Source organism: Struthio camelus, chromosome 7 (genome assembly GCF_040807025.1).
Source record: "Struthio camelus isolate bStrCam1 chromosome 7, bStrCam1.hap1, whole genome shotgun sequence".
NCBI classification, from domain to species: domain Eukaryota; kingdom Metazoa; phylum Chordata; class Aves; order Struthioniformes; family Struthionidae; genus Struthio; species Struthio camelus.
In genome coordinates, this window is record NC_090948.1 from 16,859,288 (window position 1) to 16,881,423 (window position 22,136).

General features: G+C 67.8%; 1 protein-coding gene across 1 annotated transcript in view; it reads right to left on the reverse strand.

Annotated features, from left to right (window-relative positions):
• Positions 1-1,741: 1,741 nt before the first annotated feature.
• Positions 1,742-22,136, reverse strand: part of SLIT1 (slit guidance ligand 1) — a 58,320-nt gene continuing 37,925 nt past the window's right edge. The window contains 35 exon segments of the mRNA XM_068949888.1: positions 1,742-2,281; positions 2,355-2,566; positions 3,206-3,468; positions 3,470-3,494; positions 3,577-3,629; positions 3,632-3,731; positions 3,911-4,041; positions 4,154-4,391; positions 4,831-4,968; positions 5,163-5,256; positions 5,607-5,746; positions 6,325-6,422; positions 6,671-6,795; positions 7,016-7,179; positions 8,358-8,429; positions 8,665-8,736; positions 9,017-9,088; positions 10,229-10,297; positions 11,112-11,244; positions 12,294-12,460; positions 12,825-12,968; positions 13,335-13,478; positions 13,557-13,631; positions 13,823-13,967; positions 14,480-14,503; positions 14,968-15,131; positions 15,314-15,457; positions 15,566-15,637; positions 15,725-15,796; positions 15,993-16,064; positions 16,578-16,725; positions 17,111-17,274; positions 17,664-17,735; positions 18,186-18,257; positions 18,396-18,467. Of these exon segments, the coding sequence (XP_068805989.1) occupies positions 2,034-2,281; positions 2,355-2,566; positions 3,206-3,468; positions 3,470-3,494; positions 3,577-3,629; positions 3,632-3,731; positions 3,911-4,041; positions 4,154-4,391; positions 4,831-4,968; positions 5,163-5,256; positions 5,607-5,746; positions 6,325-6,422; positions 6,671-6,795; positions 7,016-7,179; positions 8,358-8,429; positions 8,665-8,736; positions 9,017-9,088; positions 10,229-10,297; positions 11,112-11,244; positions 12,294-12,460; positions 12,825-12,968; positions 13,335-13,478; positions 13,557-13,631; positions 13,823-13,967; positions 14,480-14,503; positions 14,968-15,131; positions 15,314-15,457; positions 15,566-15,637; positions 15,725-15,796; positions 15,993-16,064; positions 16,578-16,725; positions 17,111-17,274; positions 17,664-17,735; positions 18,186-18,257; positions 18,396-18,467 (4,198 nt within the window). The 3' untranslated portion in view covers positions 1,742-2,033.

Genomic DNA, 22,136 nt, shown 5'->3' on the forward strand with positions numbered 1-22,136 from the left:
ATCTGTAAGTATTCTGTATAAAGAGATACTTTAGCGGTTAGCTTACAGCAAGAACAGAAACACAACACAACCAAGCCCTGTCTTGGCTTCGGGCAAAATGAGTCCTGGGGCCATCGTGCAGCAGAGGGGTCTCCCGGCGGAGAGGGCATCGGTGGCCGAAGCACATCCCCGGGGCAGCGGACACGTCCTGGCAGCCGCCAGTGGGCCAGTGATGGTCACAGCACCCACGGAGCTGGCTGCACCCAGCGCTGATGCCCAGGGCACACCCGCAGCCGCCGGTGCTGCCCCACGGCAGCCCCACGGAGCCACAGCGTGGAGAAATTCGGCTTTGCAGCTCCGGGCTGCTTCGTGCACGCTGGCGAAGGGGTGATGCACTGTCCATGCTGCGCGCAGCATCCCAGGTCGGGCCACAGCCCCCGTGAAGCAACGCTGGCGAGGCCGGGTGGCGTGCCGTCCCCGGTGCAGGGCGCGCTGCCCTGCTCCTGCGCTGGCCCCGGCACTGCAGGCTTTGGAGAGGCGCTGCTCGGGCACACGTGGCTCCCGCCGGGAGCTATCAGGCCCCAGCGCTGGTGATGGGCACCGCGAACCTGTGTCCCAGCAGCCGCCAGCCCCCTGCCCGGGCTCTCGGGGGCTGCGGGGGTGGGTGGGGGGTGGGGGGGGTGGGGGGGCAACCTCTCCAGCGTGTGTTCAGGCACCTGCCGAGGTCCCAATGGGCAGCGCAGCAGCGTCCAGGCCCTGCAGGGCTCGGGGTGCTGCGCCGTGAGCCCCAGCAGCAACAGGGTGACCCCCCCCCCCCCCAACTCAAGCCATGAGCGTGGCCCAGGTAGGGCTGCGGGTGCTGTGGGGCACAGCACCTGGCGCGGGGGCTGGCGTGCTGTCACCGTCACCCACCAGCGGGCTCCAGGGCCCCAGGGCACGGCCCCCAGCAAGCGGCTCGGCTGCCTCCCCCCTCAGCACCCCGAGGCCGCATGCTGCCCCAGCATTACGTTACACCGCGGGTGCTGAGAACACCCTTCGTTGGACACCACCACAACCCCCCCCCCCCAACCCAAGGCATCTGCGTCCCACTCTCAGCTTGGCAAAACGCTGCTGGGGCCACCCTGGCTGCCTCGACCCAGCACGTCCCCGGGGCTACGTGGGAGCAGCACCCGGCTCTGGGCACAGCCGGGTGCACCCGGAGCCCGGCCGGAAACATAGCCCGGTGGGTGCATCAGCGTTTCAGACTCAGGTTGGGCCCAGCCGCTGGGGGGGGGGGGGGGGGGGGGGGGGGGGGGGTGTCCTCCGGCCATGCAGCTGGCCAAGGGTGAAATTTGGGCTCCCGCTGCAGTGCTGTGGGGTGGCTGCTGTGCCGGGGGCGGCAGGGCTGGGGGCGCTGCTGGCAGCTGCCAGGTCCGGGGGGGGGGTGCAGCAGGCGGGGAGCTGGGGCCACCAGAGGGGACAGAGCAAAGCCAGGATGCCGCGGGCTTGCTGCCTGAGCCCTTTTGGGGCCTTTCCCCGGGGTGCAGGGGGCCCCAGCCCGGCTCGCCACGGCCCTCCAGGGCCCCGCTGCCCTCAGCCCCAGGTGTCGGGAAAAGCTGGCGCGAGCCAGGTGCCAACTGGCTGCAGGGGGGACACGTGCTCCTCGCCATGGGGCACCGTGGAGGAGCGAGCAGTGCCAAAGCCCGAGGACAAGGAGGGGGCAGAGCAGGCTGCGCTGTGCCCCCGCCTTGGATAAATACATTTGTGTAGCTGCACTTCTTAAAAAAAAAAAAAAATTCTCTATCTACACATTTGCTTGGGTTTTTTTTCCTTTTTTTTTTCTTTTCTTTTTTTTTTTTTTTCTTTTTCTTTTCCAACCCTCTAGCTGCAACAGCTCTACCCTCCTCCGGGTCCCGCGCCGCGTGGCCGGCCGGGCTCCTCCGAGAGACGTGGCCGGGCGCCGTGAACTCCCCGGGCAGCAGCGCCGCGGCTGCATGTCCGCTGGGGAAAGGGAAGTCCCGGCAGCGGTGGCGGTGGCGGCGGGGGGGTCCCGCCGGTGTCCCTGGGCCGGGCGGTCACAGGCACTGGCTGCAGCCGCACTTGCTGGGCTTCTCCACCTCCTCCACGAAGGACGCGCCGTTGCTGCACTCGAAGGCGTACTTCCTCCGCTTGAGGCGCAGGCCGGTGCAGCAGCCCGGCGCCCCGCCGCCGCCGCAGGCGCCCCGGCACTCCACCCAGGCCACGGGGCGCGTGGTCTGGCAGATGGCGTAGCCCCGCTGCACCTGGTGGAAATCCCGCACCGGCTCCCCCCGGCACTCGAGCTCTGCGGGAGAGCGGCAGCTCAGCGGGGGCCCCGCCGCCACCCGGCCCCTCCGCCCGCCGCCCGCCGCCCCTACCTTGGTCGCAGAGGGCTCCGGCGTAGCCGCTGTGGCACTCGCAGGCCGCCTCGCCGCCCGGGGCCAGGCGGCAGCGGCCGTGCACGCAGGGCCGGCGGCGGCAGGGGTCGGGCGGCTCGGCCGGCTGGTTGCACAGGGCGCCCTGGTAGCCCTCGTGGCACTGGCAGCTGTAGGAGAGGGCGTCGAGGGGCAGGCACTGCCCGTGCACGCACCTGCGGGCACCCGCCGCCGTCAGCGGCCCCGCCGGCACGGCGCGGCGCTGCCTATGGGGCATCACAGGGCAGCCCGCGAGCGCAGCAGACAGCCAGTGACGAGGGCAGGGGGGTGAAGGGGTGGCCAATGAATGGGGAGGAGGGGCAGCCAGTGAGGCCATTGGGTGGGGCAGTCGCTGTGGGGCAGCCAATGAGATGAGGCAGTTGTTGCAGTCGGCCAATGGGCAATCAACGGGGCATGGCCATCGCTTCAGGGCAGCCAATGGGGCAGGTGGGGCAGCCAATGGGGTAGGTGGGTCGCTGTGGGGCAGCCAATGGGGCATGCGGGTTACTGTGGGGCAGCCAATGGGGCCAACAGGTCACTGCAGGGCAGCCGATGAGGCAGGTAGGTCGCTGTGGGGCAGGCAATGGGGCAAGTAGACCACTGCAGAGCAGCCAATGGGGCATGCAGGTCGCTGCAGGGCAGCCAAAGGGGCAGGTGGATTGCTGTGGGGCAGCCAATGAGGCAGGCGGGTCGCTGCGGGGCAGCTAATGGCGGTGATTGGGTCACTGCGGGGCAGGCAATGGGGCAAGCAGACCACTGTGGGGCAGCCAGTGGGGCTGGCGGGTCGCTGCGGGGCGGCAAAGGGGGGCACTCACTTGTGCCCCTGGCAGGGGCTGTCGCGGGGCTGGTCGCAGTGGGGCCCGGCCCAGCCGGGCTCGCAGTGGCACACGGGGCCCTGGGCGCCGGCGGGCTGGCAGATGCCGTGCAGGCAGTAGAGTTTGCGGCAGGGTTCGCAGCCCGGCACCACCCCCGGCGTCATCCGCGTCTTGGTGAAGTCCTGCAGCTCGTTGTTGATGTAGAGGTTGCGGATGCACCCGTGGAAGCTGGTGCCGTTGAGGAGCTGCCAGAGGCGGAAGGCGGCCGAGTTCACGTCCACGGGCATCCCTGGCAGAGAGCGGGGCCGTCAGCGCGCCGTGCCGGGGCAGGGGCCGCCGCAGCCCCCGCCGCAGCCGTCCCCGGGCCCTACCTCCCACGTAGAGCGGGGCCTCGCTGTTGAGCGTGTAGTGCTTGCCGAAGTTGTCCATGGTCATGGGGCTGCCGCCGTCGATGGAGAGGTTCACCATCTGGTCGAAGGTCACCAGCTCCACAGTGTGGAACTGCCCGTCGTTAATGGTCTCGGCGCTGGCGGGGAGGGCTCCATCACGGAGGTGGCCCCTGCTGCCACGGCCCCCCTCCCACCCCATGGAGAGCCCCCGGGGCCCCTCAGAGCTCCCCCCATGGTGGGGACGGGGTTGGCGCCATGCATGGTGGGGCTTGGGGAGCGAATGCCCTGGTGCCGTGGTGTCCCCGCGGAGAGATACCTGTAGATGGCTGAGCTGGGGTGGGTGCCGGGGTCGTAGCTGACCCTCACGTGGCCCTGGTACAGCTCCACGGCCATGTGGTCGCTGTCCCCGTTGTACAGCAGGATCCCATTGCCTTCCGCCGTGGAGACCTGATGGCAGGAGAGGAGGGAGCCCCCGTCCTGTGCTAGCCCACCCTCCCGCCAGCAGCCCAAGCCGCCAGCCCCGGCGCTGCGGTGCCCCGGCTCGGCCCCGCGCCCTCACCTGCAGGGTGATGTTGGCGTGAGGCCAGTCCTGCAGGTCGGTGAACTGCAGGTATGTGTCGCGGTCCACGAAGTTGACGCTGAGCAGCTTCTCGCACTTGGGGCCGCCGAAGCCGGGCAGGCACTGGCAGAGGGCCCGGGTGCCCAGCTCCACGCACTGGGCGCCGTTCTGGCACTCGGCCCGCTCGCAGGGGCCGGGCTGCCCGGCGGCGCGGGGCGGCATCTCGCACAGCTGGCCGCTGCGGGGGCGGAGGGGGGCGTCGGGGCGGCGCGGTCACCCCCCGGGCCACCCCACTGGTGGGGAGAGCGCTCTCCTGGCCTGGCTGCACCCAGGCGTTTTGGGGGGCTCTGCAGCACCCAGGCACCACTACTACTGCTCAGGGCCAGCGGTGGCAGAGGGACACCTGGATCCCAACCCCTGTCCTGGGGGGAAGGGGGGGGGCACACTGCAGGGACATGTATGCTGCCCCCACACCTCCATCCCCAGGGACCCACACACCACAGGGGGGATGGATGGGTGCAAGAGCAGGGATCAGTCTCTTCTGCACAGTGACCCATAACAGTTGCAATAGCAGTGACTGATCCCTTCTGCATGGTGCCCCATAACCACCCCAGTTAGCCCACGATGGGGGCAGACCCCCCTCACTGCCCATATCCCAGGGGCTCCACGAGCTGTACCTGTAGCCCTCGGCGCAGAGGCAGGAGTAGCCGTTCACCTCGTCCACGCAGCGAGCGTTGTTCTGGCACCGGTGGTCCTGGCAGTCATCGAAGTCCTCGCTGCAGTTGCTGCCCGTGTAGCCGGGGGTGCACTCACACCTGTGGCCGGGATGGGCGCTCAGCTCCGGGGCCGGAGGGCTGCCCCTTGCAGCGTCCCCCCCGCCAGCCCCCTCTCCCCTCGCTGGCTCACAAGCTGCAGTCCCCAAAAGCCAAATCACCATCCCCGGCAGCAGGGAGGAAACCAGCCCAGCCGGGATGGGCCTCCCTCCGGGAGCGGCTGTGCCGGGACTCACCGGGGACCCTGCCTGGTGGAGATGCACTTGGAGCCGTGCTGGCATGGGCTGAGCTCGGCTGAGCAGAAATCCGGTGGCTGCTCACAGAAATCCCCTGCAGGGCAGAAAAAAGGGTGACAGAGGGTACCCGATCCGGTCCCTACCACAGCCTGGGTGCACCGCCCAGCAGCACCTCTGGGACAGCCCCGGCCCCTGCAGGGGCCACGTGCTGCCAGCTCAGCTCCAGGGAGGGAGCTGCCCAGCCCAGGGCTAGTGCTGGCCGCCGACGCAGAGGTCCGCTCCGCCGGAGGCAGCTCTCGCCCCAGCGGCCGCTCTGAGCTGGCAGGGCTGGGGTTTGGCTCGCGCCAGCTTGGACCCCCCCACCTTGAGCCAAAGGGAGCCCAGAGGCCACGCTGCCAGGCGACGGCAGGCAGGGGAGGTGCGTGCCCTCCCGGGGCCGGGTACCTGTGTAGCGGGCAGGGCAGAGGCAGGTGTAGTTGGCGGTGCCGGGCAGGCAGGAGCCCCCATTCTCACAGCGGTGCTCCTTGCAGGGGTCGCTGGCAGCGTGGCAGCTCGGGCCCTCGAAGCCTGCCGCGCACACGCACCTGGCCACAGGGGTGAACGTCAGAGCAGGCGGAGGGCAGGAGAGGGAGCGTTTCGGGGTGACCCCCAGCATGGGACCCCAGGGCGGCCATGCATGCCTGGAGCATCGGGGTGGCCGTGGGAACAAGAGCTTCAGGGCATGCGGGGCGGCACTGGGGGGCACTTTCTTTGCACCTCCCCGGCTGCCTCTGGGCTGTGCATGCAAAAGCAAGTGCCAGGGAAGGTGGGAAGTGCTTGGCCGCAGCAGCAGCCCCGGCGCGCACGGCCGCAGGCACCTGGGAAGGATGCTGGGTTGCCAAGGCGACGGGCTGCGAGGCCATTTAGCGCGGGGAGGCAGAGCCGGTCGGCTGCGCGCATCCCGGCTCCTTGCCTGCAGCCCGGCATTTATTTTCAGCCGTTAATTGCGTCTGGTTTCCCAGAAAGGCCTCAGGGCTCTGGGCAGTGAGGGTTGCGTAGGGGCACAGCAGCCCCGTGGTGAGCGGCAGCGACCCCGGCCAGATCTGGCCCCATCCCGGGGTGCAGTGGCTCCAAGCTGCTGCCCCAGCAGCCAGGTTTTGGGGGGTCGCCGGCCAGCGCTCACCTGAAGCCGGCTCCTTCGCCCTGCTGGGGCTGGCAGGTCCCACCGTTCGCGCAGGGGTTGCCGGAGCAGCTGTTGAGAGCCACTTCACAGTCCCTGCCCTGGGGAAGGAAGGAAAGGGCGGTGTGGGCAGCCCCGAGGGAGATGGCGGGGGGCACTGGCACTGTGCCCCGTTCGCCCCCTCTGTCCCCCAGGGTAAGCCCAGCCTGCAGCGTGTTGCAGGCCAGCGGGAAAACCCAGGCTGCAGGGATGATCCTGCACACAACGCACTCTGGGGGCACAGCCCTTCCCCTGCGCAGGGACGCGTCTCGCCCCAGGCAGGGTCGCTGCCCCCTGGTACCCACGCTACCTCGTAGCCGCTGGGGCAGGCGCAGCGGTAGATGCCGAGCGGGTCATTGTGGCAGGTGCCCTGGTTCTGGCAGGGGCTGGAGAGGCAGGGGTTGCACTTGGCCTGGACGCTCAGGGCTGGCGGGCCTGCGGGACGCGAAGCGCGGAGGCGGCCGTAAGCCTGGGGAGGCGTCTGCGTACGAGGCAGGGGATCCGGTGGGACCCCCACCTCCCCCAGGGCACACGGGCTCCTGGAGCATCCCTGTGCCGCGGGCAGGGCGGGAGGCAGCCTGGCTCCCCGGCGCTGGGCGCTGCTCCCTCGCCCTGCCGCGGGGACGGAGGGTGGGACGGAGTGGGTGTCTCTCACCTTGGCACTCAAACTTCTTGGCTGGGGTAGTGAGCAGCAGTTTGCCTTCCATGTCGGGGGGCCCAGCACAGCGGGCGATGCCGGGCTCCTTGTAGCCCGTCTTGACCCAGCTGGAGAGCCAGCGCAGGTTGCAGCTGCAGTACAGCGGGTTGGCCCCGATGGCTCTGCAGGGGGACGAAGGGCACAACTGCAGCAGCTCCCTGGGGCCCCCCAGGAGGGAATGGGGCTCGGAGACATTGGGACGGGACACGATGTCGCCAAGCCTTTTGCAGAGAGCAGCTGTGCACAGCGGGGAGGTGGGGACGGGCAGCGGGCACAGCAGGGCCCTGCTCGTCCCCAACAGCACCCCGCGGAGGGCCGGGGGAGCGCCCGCGGGGCAGCCCACCCAGGCACGCCTGCTGTACAACAGCTGCTGGGCGAATCTCAGCTTGGCAGCACCGGGAGCAGAAATGTGAGCACCAGGTTCAAGCAGGAGCTGGGGGGCACCAGGAAGGAACAAGGAACCACTCGGAGAGAGGAGGGAGCGAGGGTTGGTGTGCTCCACCACGGAGCAGGGAAGTAATCAGCGGATGACGTGAGAGGCTGCAGTATTTAGTGCCTTCTTCACATCCTCCTTCCCTGCAAAAGTCAGCTGGGACCAAGGGCTGGCACGACCCACGCCTGCGATGAAGGAGCACGACCGCAGCCTCGCGTAGGGAAGGAACGAGTATGGGAGATGAGATCAGCCGGGGCTGACCAGCGTGGTCCTACAGCAGCCAGCACACCGGCTGGTGAAACACCTCCGCCCTGAACAGCACCCGCGGCAAAGGCGGCGGAGAGGCAAGCAGCGCAGAGCTGCGAAAAGGCAAAGACAGAAAGGGAAAACAAGGAGGAGCCGGGGAAGACCAGGCTGAGCAGCTTAACTGCTGCTCCAGAAAACCACAGGAACACATCGGCCACCATGCAGGTATGCGCAAGCATTCAGAGGGCAAGAGCGAGGGCTCAGAGCCAACATAAAGCCGTCAGGGTCAGGTCGCACCGAATTTCAGGACAGGTGGCAGCCCCGAGGAGAGCGTGGTGGCATGCAATGGCAGAGCAGAGCTGTGCAGGACTTTTACTGCTGATGGGTGGTGGGACGGAGACTGCTACTAAACCTACGACCACAGTGAGTGGGAGACTTCCCAGGGCCGGCTCCAGGGAAAAGGGCCGGAAAGTCACGGTGAGCCCAACACCCACCCCAAGTGTTGGAGTGCGGTCCCCAGGTAAAAGGCTCCTTCAAAGAGGGGTGAAACACCTCCGACACTTTTTAAAGGTCTCCCAAGCCTGAGTTCAGCCCAGGCCTGGGGAAGCAGGAGATACTCACAGGTGGGACAGGGAGGTGACGTCTGCGAAGATGCCCTCGGGGAGGCTGGAGATGTCATTGCCATGGAGAGACCTGCAGGGAAGAGAGGGCCCTGTGATCTCAGCGGGTCCCAGATGGGCAGCAAGGACAGTGGCAGGCTGGGGTCCTCCTACCCCATGTCTGCAACCCCTGGCACCAGCCCGGTGGGGCCGGATAGGGGTGGAGGAGCCCTGTCGCTGCTGCAAACGCACGCACTGGGGCAGGAGGCAGCAGAGCAGCGGCCGAGTGGGGCCGCGCGCAGGGAGCAGGGCTACGGGCAGGCACTTACAGCAGCCGGAGGGAGCGGAGGCCCTCGAAGGCCAGCGGAGGGATGCACTGCAGGGAGTTGTAGCTGAGGATCCTGCGGAAGGGAAGGAGGAGGCGACACAGCGTCGCGGGCACCACCGCACACACCGCCGGGAGCCCACCCTGGGCGGCACGCTCTGCCACCGGCCACCCGGCCCGTGTCCTGCCCCACGGCACCCTGCACATCAGCGCCAGCTCGAGACACAGCTTCACCCAGGCAGGGGAGACCCCGGTGTCCCCAGCACCCCCCGCTCTTCGGGGTCCCCTAGCGAGCCTCCCCTCGCAGCTCGGACAAGCTGCAGCCCAGCACGGCATGGCCCACGGACCGCACTTACAGGGTGGTGAGCTGGCTCATGTTGGTGAAGGAGGAGTTGCTCAGGGAGCTGATCTTGTTGTTGCTCAGATCGCTGGAAAACACAAACCCCAGGGCATCGTAGCCAGCTGCACCTCGTCCCCTCTCGCTGCCCGCCCGGCCGCGCCGGCAGCAGGGCGCAAGGGCCCTTCCTCCCCTTCGCGCCCGCTGGGGCTTGTCCTGCCCTGGGGCGCAGGAGAGCCCGGACCCCTCCGCAGCCCCTGCTTATTGCAGGCTTGGCGACTGCAGCGGGGAAAGGCACTCGCTTCCCTGCCTCTCCGGAGGGCCAGGCCAGGGGCTGGAGGCAGGGGGGTGTCCCATGGCCATGCACAGGGCCCCCTCCCTGGAGCTCATCACCATGTAGGAGAGCAAAGATGCAGGGTCTACGCTAGCAGGAATGGCTGGTGACCCAGAAACTCTGAGGATAAGTGGCTTGGGGTCGCCTAGGTAGATGCACATCTCCCACACGTGCAGCTGCTGTTTCCCTGCAGAAACCAGCCTCGTACATGAAGACGTAGCGCAGGAGCTGCACCCTAGGCTGTGTGCACACCCAGATACCACGTACAGCGACAGCCCCCGACCTGCTGTCCCATGCCCATGTGCGCGGTCCCTGCTTGCCCCCCTGCTCCCCCTGGGCTAGCGCTCTACAGCTAGCCCTCATTTCCTTTCTCCATGTGCTGGTGAGGGAAAACACATCAGCAGGAATCCCAGCCTTGGGCCTGAGCAGAAGCCGAAGGCGAGGGGAGAGCCGAGGGCATGCCTCAGCTCATGCCAAGTCTACATGAAGAGCTGCCTCCTAAACACAGGCAAGCCCAGGGAGGTGAGTTCGGGAAGGACTGGGTGCCACAGCATCCCTGGCACCCCGATGAGCACACTGAGCTGTCCACAACCCTGGGGAAATGAACGGTCTCAAGCGGGGCAGTCAACAAGACACGGGCAGCAACGCCGCTCTCGCTGCTCTGCCCCGCGCCCAGCACCAGCAGGGCTCTGCCTGGGCCGGGCCCGTGCCGGGAGCCCGGCTGGATGAGCCCCGCTCCCGGCCGTGCCCCCCGGGACGGCTGAGCGCAGACGTCCGCCAGGGCTCCCGGGAGACCTGCACGCGGCCAGGCTCGTCCTGGGGGTCACACGCTGCCGGGACTGCCCGTCCTTGCCCACAGCGGGGCCGGCCGCTGGCCTCCTGCTCCCACCTACTTACACAAGCTGCAGGTACTTGAAGGTGGAGAGCTGTCCGGGGACCTGAGCAAACTGATTTCCATCCAGGTAGCTGCAAGGGAGAACGAGAGCACCTTGGGGTGGCTGCGAAACACAAGGTGCCTCCTTCCGCCCTCCCGTTTCTCCTGCAGAGACCCCCAGGGACCTGAGGCTGTGAGGAGCGGCCCAGGACCCCCTCCGCTCTGCCAGCCGGTGCGGGGAGTCCTTGGCTGGCAGGCGAGCTGGCGGTCGAACGCACGAATGCGCCCGTGGCTGCTGCGCGCGGGGCAGCTCCCCAGCGGCGCGCGTGCGCCTGTGCGGCAGGCGTGTGCTGTGTTTGCGTATCTGATGCGAGCGTGGGCGGCCGTAACCGCTCGCCTAGCATGTGTGAGAAGGAGAGGCGGCTGCAGAGAGAGGAGGGGCGTGCGAGACAGAGCTGGCGTGCGAGGGGGCGTTACGCATATGCATGTGCACAGCGGGTGCTGCAGCCCGCTGCTGGCCCAGGGCCCCGCGGGGAGCCGCCCTGCTGGCCCCCCCCATACCCCCCACACCAGATTTGCTGCCGTCCCCGTCACGGCAGGGTGCAAAGCCCCTTTTGCAGCCCTCCTTCTCCCAGCCTGGCGATGAGCATCACGGTCCCTGCGCATCCCACCGCCGCGTGCACCGAGCCAGGGCTGCGGGGAGCATCCCTGCAGCAGGGGAGAGGGCGAGGGGCGATGGCAGAGAGGGGATGGGGGAGCTGGCAAGAGCCGGAGTCGCTCCCACCTTTTCACCAGCCCTTTTTGCAGCTGGGAGGGGAGGGAGCCTCTCTGCTCCAGCTCCAGCAGCCCCGCGGCGCGACGTGGCTGGAGGCGCGGGAAGAGCCTCGACAGCCGCGCGTCACTCACAGCTCGGTGACGTTCTTGGGGATGCCCTTGGGCAGGGCCTTGAGGTGCTTGTTGCTGCAGCGCACGACCGTGTCGAGGCAGGTGCACTCCTGAGGGCACTGGGGCCGCGGGACGCAGCCTGGCTCCTCCTGACCTGCGCGGGCGACAGAGAGGCACGGAGTGACCGGGGCCCGGCTTGAGGTGTCCAGGGCTCAGCTTGTCCCTCCCGCAGCGCGCCACCCCGAGCTCGGCGCCTGCCTCGGCCGGCATCTGTGCTGATAACCCCCTTCGCCCCCAAAGCAGGGGGCTGCAGGCAGCCCGCCAGCAAGGAACGACCCCGGGCTGATGCACGGTGGTCCGGGCTGTCACGCTCCCGTCCCCAGAAACTGCCCGCTGTGCCAGGACGGATGCAACCAGCTCACGGCTGCTCCGCTTTTTACCATTTTCAGGCAAAAGTGCAGACACAGGGGACTGCAAAGAAAAGGGAAGGGAGGCAGGGGCTCAGGCCTGGTGCCAGCCCGGGACGGCAGCTCCCACAATAACTTCTTTAACCCTCTCCTAACGGAGGTTATCTTGTGCGAGAGGGACCGGCACCAAGCAGCGGGGGGAAGGAGCTTTGCTCCCTCTCCCCCGCCGGGGCTCGGGGCTCCCGCGGCAGAGGCGTCCCTGGGACGACCGTATGGTTTCTCGCCCAGCCAGGAAAGGCGCAGGATGCAAACCCTTCAGTCTTTGACGTGTTGGAGGAGGGAAAGCAGAAGAGACGACGGTTTGTTTGTAAATATTTTCCAGGGCTCAAAATCTGTTCTCGATTAAAACAGGCTTTTCTCTGAACGTGCACGCTGCCCGCCTCCTCCGTCTGCCTGGCTCCGACACGTGCGTGCGAGGCTCGGAGGGGAAGAAGGAAAGGAGCAGCACGGACCCGAAGCGGGTCTGCCTACAAAGCTGCTCTCGCCAGCGCTCGGGCCGCAGGGTTTGCCGGTGCAAGCTTGCCCCGCGCTGTGGGGGTCCCACCAGCGAGAGCGAACCGCCTCCTGCCCAGGCTTCGAAGCAGCTTGTCTCTGCATGAGCGCGGCCCCAAGGGCAGCATCGTTAGGGGAGGGCGTTAATGAGGGGCTACCGGCTCGCCGCGGCGGGGATGGGACAGCGCCGGGGATGGGGAGCGCGGTGCCGGTCCGGGGGGAGCAGCCGGGGCCCGTGAGTTACCTTCCTCACACCTGAAGTCAGGGAAGGCCACGTCCTGGAGCGGGATCTGCCGGAGGAAAGCGGGGTTCTGGCACCGCGGGTTCCCCGTCACGATCTTCCTCTTGCGCAGCCAGTCCCCCAGCCAGGCCAGCTGGCAATTGCAGTTGAACGGGTTGGCGAGCAGGTTCCTGCGCACACGGGAGGGAGCACGAGGGCATCGCCGGCGTCCCGAGCCAGCCCGGGGCTGCCGGGGCACGCGGGCACCACCGAGGACGGCTCATCCGCCCCGCCGCACGCCGCCGCGGCCGCTCCGACCGGGAGAAGGGGGTCAGCGGGAGACAGAAACGCCCTCCTCCGCCGCCACCTCCGAGTGGGAGGCTCTGGAGGCCAGCAAAAACAGCATCAATCCGGACCTTCCAGCAAGAAGGCGGTGACCACCCGCCCGGAGCGGCTGCCGGCACCCGGGGGTGCGACACGGCGGGACGCGGGGTCCCACCACCGCGGCTGCGCCCCCGGCCCCGCGGGAGGCCCGCTCTCGCCCCCCCGACGTACAGCGTGGAGAGCGACTGCAGCGTGTCGAAGGCGCCCGGCGCGATGGTGCTGATCTGGTTGTCGTACAGCGAGAGCAGGCGCACGTTGCGCAGCCCCGTGAAGCTGTCGTTGTGGATGCAGCTGATGCGGTTGTTCCTCAGCATCCTGCATGGGAAAGTGGAAGTTGTTGGGGGGGGGGGTATTTCAGGGCATTACAGGGAAAGCTCGCCCCTGCAAACCCATGCCCAACTCAGTCCAGACCCGGCAGGTCCTGCATGGCAGGAAGAGCCTGAGCCGGGCTCCTAGGGCTGCAGCTGCACCCAGCAAAAACCAGCCCCTACGCCAGAGCCTCGGGGCTCTGGATGCAGCCTGGGGATGGGGAAAGGTGCTCCTGAGCTGGACCCACAGCGATGCAAACTGCACCAGCCCAGCAGCTCGGGTAGGGGCAGGGAGCCAGGAGCAGGGACATCGCGGTCCCCGTGCCCGCGCCTGCCTGGGCAGGCAACACCGGGACGGAGGGGGCAGACTCACAGCGTCCTCAGCCCGTCCAGGCCCCGAAACATGCCGCTGCGCACCGACTCCAGCTGGTTGACGGTCAGGTGCAGCTCGCTGACGGACGCGGCCCCCTCGAACGCCCCGTCCTCGATCTCCGACACCTTGTTGTTGCTGAGGTTGCTGGGGAGAGGGGAGAGCAGCGGGCTGGGACCAGACGCCCTTGTGCGCTCCTGACACAGCTGCCTGGCTGCTACTCACATTTTCTTCAGATGCGGGAGTTTCTTGAAGATCCCCGTGGCCTCCAGGACGGAGATTTCGTTGTTGTTCAGGCGCCTGGGGCGGGCAGGGGAGAAAAGAGCTCAGGAGATGGCTGCAAAGGGCCCGGCCCGAACCGAACCCTCAGCAAACCCGAGCGCCGGTGCTGCTCCGGCTGCGGGAGGGGACGAGCCCGGCCGGTCCCACCTCTGCGTGCAGAGGACAAGGCAGCGGGGCAGGAGAGGGGCTGGGGCGGCCGAGGCTCTCACAGCTCGGTCGTGGACTGCGGGATGCGCTCCGGGATCTTGGTGAGCTTCAGGTTGGAGCACTCGACCACACCGGATTCGCAGCGGCACTTGTGGGGGCAGACGACGTCGCTGTTGCACTCGCTGTTCAGCTGGTAGTCCTCCGTGCCTGCGCAGCGGCGAGGCCACAGTGGGCACCCGCACCGGCCCCCAGCTGCGCCTGCCTCCCCCACCGGCGTGCTCCTCTCCTAAACCTCAACCTGAACCTAAACCGCTCCTCCTGCACCTGCAGCCCGTCTTCCCCAGCCCCATCAGCCCCGGCGCTGCGCGCAGCCGGCTCCATCTGCGGGCCCCAAGGGGACAGAGGAAGGGGTTTGCCCCGGGCGCCTGGGTGCGCACAGGCACCCCGCGAGCACTGCCCTCCACTGCCCTGCCTGCAACCAGAGCTGGCCCCCGGGGACGTCTCGGTGCCCGCCTGGGTAACGGCGCCACGAGAGGCTGCACCGCGTTTTGTTACTGCAGCGCCCGGGAATTCGGCCACCAGAAATTACGGGGCATCACGTGGGAAACGGCCCTGCGGAACCGGACCACCGAGCTCTTGCACGACCATCACTGCAGGCAAGCTGCAGAAAGGGCACCGCACGCACACACGCACGTGCACTCGCGCGGCTCGCCTCTTACCTGGGATGAAATACTGCTCCTTGGCTGTGGAAAGAAAAGCACATAAGCACCATTCAGCCCATAGCAGCGCAGAGGCACTGGGGAAGAGGGGGGGGACCAGGGCACAGTTTCCACCCCAAAATCCCATGCTTAACCACTCCGGACAGCCATGGACAAGGGGATGAGGCACAGGAGAGGGCTCATGTTGTGGCTGTGCCCTGGCTAAGGGGCGAAAGCCCCGCTCCGCACCCTGCAGCGGGCGCCCTGCTGAGGCCGAGCCCGGACCGGCGCAGCCCTCCCGGGCCCCCGCAGCCCGGCTGCTCGGCTCTCCAGCGCGGCAGGGGCACGGCCGCAAGCCACCGTCCCCTCCGCCGCCGGCACAGCCGTGTGCAAGGCAGCGCTCTGCCTGCTCTGTACCCCCTGGACGAGCCCCCCGGCACGGGCCGTGCCCGCGGAGGGTCCCGGGGGCGGGGAGGGGGGGCTGCGGTGGGGATGGGGACGGCTCTCACCCGAGCAGCGAAACTTCTTGCTCTTGATCTGGCCGATGCGCTTGTTGGCGAGGCGGCGGGGGCTGGCGCAGCGGGCGCCGCTGGTCTCCACGGGGTTGGCGCGCAGGAAGTCCGCCAGCCACTTGAGGTTGCAGTCGCAGACGAAGGGGTTCTGGGCCAGGTGCCTGCGCCGGCGGGCAGCGGGTGACCGCCGGGCCGCCGGGGAGCCGGCGCATCCCACCCCCCCGCCCCGGCCAGGACGGGACCCCGCTCCAAACCCCGATACCCCACTGAGCTTCCACCCCATCGTGCCCCGTGACCCTCTGGGTCGCCCCCAACCCGGCCGCCGGTCGTGGCCGGCGCTCACAGGGTCTGGATGGCCCGCAGGGAGGTGAAGGTGCCCTTGGCCAGGCTCTGGATCTTGTTGTCGTAGAGCGAGAGCAGCGAGAGGTTCTGCAGGTCCTGGAAGGCGTCCGCCCGCACGCAGTTGATCTTGTTGGCATTGAGCAGCCTGGGAGGGAAGGAGCAAGGTGAGGCCGCGGGCTGGGGGCTCCGGCTGCTGCACCGCAGCACCCGGGGGCGCTGGGGAGCTCGGCCCCGCTCCCCGCCGGCGCCTTACAGCAGCTGCAGGGCGAAGAGGCCCCCGAAGACGCCTCTGGGAAGCTCCGTGATCTTGTTGCCGTACAGCACCCTGGGGGGAGAAAGGCCAGTATGGGGGGGACCGCCGCCTCCGCCCGGGGGTGCAGGGCTGCCCGCGGGCCCCGGCGCGGCCACTCACAGCGAGTTCAGCGAGCGCAGCCCCTGGAAGGCGTCGGGAGCGATCTCCGAGATCTGGTTGTTGCTCAGGTCTCTGAAACCCAAAGGGAGAAGGTGACCTGAGCCCCTCGCCCCGGGCCCACAGCCGGGTGCGGGCGGCAGCTGCTGGACCCAGCGCTGGCTGGACCCCGCACCCCAGCCCGGCAGTGCCGCGGGGGCACGCGCGTGCCAGCGAGCACCCCGTGGTGCAGTGGCCCATGGGGCGGAGGGCAGCGGGGCAGCGCGCTTACATCCTCCGCAGCTTCTTGTAGGGGGAGAAGGCGCCGGGGGGGATGGACTTGATGCCGTTCAGCTCCAGGCGTCTGCAAGGAGAAGGGGGAAGAGGTGAGGGCGGCGGGGCGGGCTGAGCCGCCAGCGCCCCGCCGGCGGGCACGGTGGGGCAGGAGGGCGGGCTGGGGGACGCCTCCTCCTGCCCAGCGCCCTGGGTCTGGGGGCATCTGCTGCCTCGGAGGCGCTCCGTGCGCCATCCCGGCGGGCGCTTCGCACCGTAATTGGATTTCCCCTAAGGAGATTATTTCTCTATTTACATGTTTAATGCAGCTAAATCCAGGGCTAAACGCGGGCGGGAGGAGGGCAGGGCCGGGCCGGCTGCCCCGCAGGGCACGGGGGAGCCCGGGAGGCAGCGGGGCTGGGGGCTGAGCCGCAGGGCTTGCCCCCGTGCCCCCTCGCCTGCAGCCTGGTAGCGGGCGCAGCGCGGCGTTGGGCGCTGTGCGTCCCGCCGGCCGCAGCTCAGGACCGCGCGCGGCTCGCCAAGGAGCCGACGTGCCAGGGCGAGGGGCTGCCCCGGCCCCCCGCCGGCCCGGGCCCGTACTCACATCTCCGTCATGGTCTCGGGCAGGTTGGCGGGGATGGCCGTCAGCCCCTTGCCCCGGCAGTCCACGATGCCGTTGCTGCACGTGCACATGGCCGGGCAGGAGCCAGAAGACAAGCTGCAGAGCTGGGCGCGCGCGGGGTCCGTTTGTCCTGCCGGAGAAGCAGCCAGCATGGAAATAGCAAAGAGCCAGGCCGGCGGGTGGTGGCAGCCCCGGGGAAAGGACCGCGGTCACAGCTCGGCTGAGACAGCTCGGGGCACCGAGCTACGGGCCAAGCCGAGGCAGGGAGGGTGGCCCTGGTGCGCCCCGACCCCCCGCGACAGGCACGCGGCTCTCGGGGCACAGGCAGGCGCACCCCTCTCAGCGCTGAGGCTGCGGTGCTGACGTCCCCGCACCAGGGACGTGCTGAGCCCGCGGCAGGCGTCAGGGCTCGGCTCTGAGCTGGGGGCACGCGGCAGGGAGCCGAGCCACTTGCACGGATGCTTTCCCCGGCAGCGTCCCCATCCCCGGCCCGCGCTGCCTCCCGTGCCCCTCACCGGAGCAGCTGAACTCGTTCTTCTGGATCTCGGCCACGTTGAGGCCGCGGAGCTGGGCTGGACCGGCGCACTGGGTGAAGAGCCCGATGGTGGGGCGCTGGCGGAGCCACTGCGAGAGCCAGGCCAGGTGGCAGTCGCAGAAGAGGTGGTTGGAGTGCAGGCGGCTGCGGGCGGATGGGGCAGTCAGTGGCCACGGGACAGGGCTGCCCCCCACCCTGCTCTCTGGCTGCCCCACATCCCCTGGGCCTCATCCGGCTCATCCTGAAGCATGGTGACACACAGAGGGTTGCAACGGAAGGAGAAGGGGGTCACAGCCCCTTCTCCAGTGCAACGGAGAGCATCTGCATGGGTTGCCAAGTCCATCTTGCTTGGCAGTGCTCGGGGGACGGGTCTGCTCCTCCTTTGCTAGCCTGCAGGGATGTCCCCCTCTCCCCTCCCCATAGGGCTGTCGTGGCACTGTTGAACCATGGGGAGCAGGGGGCTGCTGGGGCATCCCGCTCCCGGGCATCCCGCTCCGGCCCCCTGGGTCCTGTCATGCCCCACCGGCACTCACAACGTCCGCAGCTTGGGCATGTGGTTGAAGCTGGACACGGGGATGGAAGTGATGTTGTTGTTATTCAGGGTCCTGCAGGAAGGCAAAGGCAGGCAGGTCAGGGCAGCCAGACCACAAACGGGAGCATGACACCCGCCAGCGCCAAACCCCTGGGAGCAACGGCACACACCCACCCCTAAAGCAGGGCTGGCCAGACAGAGAGGCGACGGAGGGGACAGCCCAAGTGCCCAGGCAGGTGTTGCTGCCACTTGCAAGCTCTTCCCCTCCCGCACACACATCCCTGCAGCCAGGCACACTGCATGGGGCAGGATCAGGCCCTGGAGCACAGGAAAGAGGCTTTCCCCAAAACTGCCGGGACTCTGCTCAGCCCCAGCAGCGCCTGGTGCCAGACCCCCAGCTTGGTCTCTCCTCGGCGGGCGCGATGGGGATGTCCCTGCAGCAACTCGGTGTGTGCCATTCGCCTGGGGGCACCCTCATCCCCCGCGTGGGGCTGGAGGCTCCAGCCGGCCCCTGCCCACTTACAGGACCTCCAGCCCCCGCAGGGCGCGGAAGGCCCCGTCCTCGATGCAGCTGATCTGGTTCTTGTCCAGCTGCCTGTGGGAGAAAGAAGGAGGGAGCGTTACTGGGAGAGCTGGTGTGGACAGCCATCAGCCAGCTCCGGATGCCTCCTGCCTCCGAACCTGACCCCAAACTCCTCCACGCAAGCCCCTGCCCACCCCGGCCGTGACTCACAGGTTCTTGAGGTCAGTGGCCCCGCGGAAAGCTTTCCTGGGGATGGCCTGGATGAAGTTCTCGCTCAGGTCCCTGAGGAAGCAGGAGGCAAAATGAGCAATGCCCGGGGACCGCAGTGCCCTTGGGGGACCCATCTGTCCCCAGTGAGGGACACGTCCCGCTCCCGCGTTTAGGGCATCCCCGAGGGCCCTTGGGAAACCATAATTCAGCAACGAGGGGACAGTGGCCCGCCGCCACGAGCGGCCGTCCCCGGGGGAACGGGGCACCAGCCGGGGTGGCCGCAAGTGGCTGGGGCACCAATGTCCCCAGCTCCTGCCCCTGGTGTGCAGAACAGGGCACAGCTCTGGGAAAGCCCTCAGTACTTAAATACCCTGTGACTGCGATAATTACAGTCCCTGCTGATTAATTGGTAATTACACTTAGTGGCTCTAGCAGTCATTCCCATGGAGCCTGCCCTGTGCTTTAGAGGGCACAAATAATTGGGTCGTTAATTACTTTTTGGCTGCAGGGCACCTGTGGTGCAATCACCCGCCCGCGGCACCGGCGAGCGCGGGGCCAGCTCAGGGCTGCGCGCAGCAGGGCTGGCGCCGGTCGCGTCCCCCCTGCGCCCGGGCCCGCTTTAACAACAAGCACCAAGGCAAAAAGCCTCCTTGCGACGCCGGGTCCACGTGGACCAGCTCAGCCCACCCCAACCACGGGCGCCTGCCCGCCGGCATGCGTTCTGCTGGCCGCCGCGGCACCGTGCGCTGCCGTTCGCTCTCCCACCCTGCGTGCCAGGAGCTCCTCCGAGCTCCGCAGACACCTGCGTTTTCTGTCCCCAGCCCCGCGCTGACAAAGCCCCAGTCCAGCCACCCACAGGGCAGCAGGTTGAGGCTTCAGCTGACTCCTGGTGCAGGGAAACCGAGGCACGGCACAGCGTTTTCCATATGCAGCAAGTCTGTGGCTGAGCAAGGTGCCTTGCCTGGACTAAGCATCCCCCTGCGCTGTCCCAGTATTGCACAGGCCATGCAGACACCTCCACCTTGACCCACAGAGAGCCGGTTTGGGGAGCCCCTGGATGCCAGCATGTCACACTTGATGCTTGCCGGCTCTTTTTGAACGTACAGGAGCTCAGCCTGCGCTTGGCCCCGGCATCGCAGGGCGGTCGGGGCTGGGCCAGAACAGAGGCACCACGTCCACGCTCCTCCCCATGCCCCTGCTTCCTCAAGAGCAAAGGCCCATCACGGCCCACAGGCTGCTTGTGGCAGGTTTGGGTGTCTCCACCTTACAGCTTCGCCCGTAGGAAAGCTTCATGCCACGAACAGAAAACGGTCCCACAGGGAAGCACCGGCGATGCACAAGGAAAAGGAAAATCCCAGGGAAGCGGGCTTGTCCGCCCCTCAGGTGGGATGCCCAGACACCCAGGGGCTGCGCTGTGGGGCTGGGGCAATGCACAACCCCCTTCCCACTGCCCACCGTGCCAGGCTGGGAGGGCGCCGGGTCTTTCGGGGGGAACCAGGGGCCGGCCGGGACCAGCCCCTCTGCTGGGACACCTGCGTCTTCTCAAGACGGAGAAGGGAGATGCCAGCCCTGGAATCGGGCTCCCAGGGATGGTGAGTCAGAGCCCCCAAGGCCCTGGGCCACGGCGGCTGCACGCGAGGGGCCGCGGGTGCGCGGTTGGCGGCGTGCAGTTTCCGCGCTACCCACGCGGTGGCACTGCCCGGCTGCTTGGGGCTGCCTGCTCCTCTCGTCCCCTCGCAGGCTGCCTCCGGCCCTTGCCAAGGGCTGCTCCAGCCGGAGCCAGCCCAAAAGGGTCGGGTCGTCTCGTGGGGCGGGGGCAGCCCTGCAAGGGGTCTCTGGGAGGCCACAGGGGAAGGACCCTGATGCAGCAGACCCAGACGCATGCACTGACACCCCAGCACCTGTCCTGACACTTATGCACCCTTCCCCACCGTCTGCTGGCGAGCAGCGAGCCTGGGGGATCCCCCCGCTAATGCACTGACCTTTTGGACAAACGCAGCGTTATCCCAAATCTTTTCCCCAGCAAACAACCCCACGGTCTGTTCAGGTTTGGCTGCTCAAAGAAGGAATCCCCTAGAAAACCCCCTGGAAGCCCCCGGATTAAGCCCCATCGCTCTTCCTCGCAACGCATTCGACGCATTGCCCCCCCCCCCCCGTTGCCGCCGCCTGTCCTCCAGCACGACAGCAGTTGCAGCGGGACCCAGCGCGGCAGCGCTGACGGGAGCCCCCCGCCGCGCCGGCTGGCACCCCGCAGGGCGCTCTGCACCCCTCGCCCAGCTGGGGCGCTGCCTGGCCACGCAGCCCCGGTCTGCCCCTTGTTTCGCCCCCAGAGGAAACCTGGCTCCTGTTTCTCCGCTCGCAGCACGTGGGAGTCCCAGCGCGCCCGGGGAGAAAATCCAGGCGTCTGTCTGCAAGCTGCTCACTTACAGCTTGCGAGGGAAACGCTGCTAGAAGGTTGCAAGTTATTTTGCGAGGCTTCTCCTCTTCACAGCTTTTGGTGACAGTCACCGATGAAGTGCTGCCATCCGGGGTACCGAAGCCAAGAGGGACAGACGCTGGATGAGAAGGTTTCAGCAAGGCCCCGGCTCTGGGTTTACATTTGCAGCATGGTTACACAGCTGACGACACCAGGACGAACACATGCTCTGCCCGCGGGACCCTCGGTCCCCGGCGTTAGAACAAGGCACGGCCGCTTCCCTCCTGGTGTTTCATAGCTCCCAGCTATGTTTGCTTTACACTTCGGCACCGAAGAAACAGCAGATGGCACGGCTTCGCTCCGCGCCGCCGCACGGCTTTCGGCACCCTCGGCGGTTGTGCCAGTGCCACGTCGCGCCCCTCCAAACACAAATGTTTCGCCGCCGCGGCGCGCAAGGCGCCAGCTTGCAGCGTTGACCACGAGCGTTCACGCTCCCGACAGCCCCGCTGCGGCTAACGAACCCACAAACGGGGAAACAAAGCGGGCCCGGCCCCGCTGGCACAGATGCCCTTCACAAGTGTCCCAGGTGGCAGCAAGCAACCCCAGCAGAGAGCAGGATTTGGGGGAAAAACAGCCTTTCCCATGAAAACATTCATTTCCGGTTTCATTTCTAAATATTTTCCTAAAGCTTCGCGTTTCAGAGCTCCTGGTTATTGAATCCAGGAGAGGCCCGAGCAGTTGTTTCAACCACAACTCCGTCGTCCTCCCTCGCCCCCGCCACGGGGCAGGAGCAGTTCCCCCTCTCCCACCCGCGGGAGCCCGACCAGCCCCCGCACCGCCGGGACCACACACCTTCCTCAGCCTCCCCCAGCCCCAGGCATTTCATCTCCTCCCAGCACTGCCCGAGCAGCTCGCTAACGGCTGCAGAAAGCCATCTCCACCAGGCTCACCTACACAAGGTCCCAGGCACCTGCCAGCCAAGCCCAGGCAGGTTGGACCCTCTGAAGAGCAACGTGTGGCCAGGAGGAGCTGAGGAAGGGCAGACCTGAGCTTTCCCGCGTCAGGAGCTGTGCGCTGCATCGCTTCGAGTGCCCTGTAGTTTCTCCTCGCGTGCCATGGGTGCAACGGGCTCCTGGAGCTCTTGGGAAGGAGGAAGGACGGCGAGGTGCGACCACGCCGCAGGGGCCGGGCAGCCTCCTCCCCGTGAGCGTCAAGGACAGCGCCTGCCGTCTGCATTGCCCAGACCCTGCGCAAACCCTTGGGGGAGGCTGCACCGCCGGCGCGCGCCTGCATGGGACGCTCGCACCTCCTGCGCTTACCGGGTC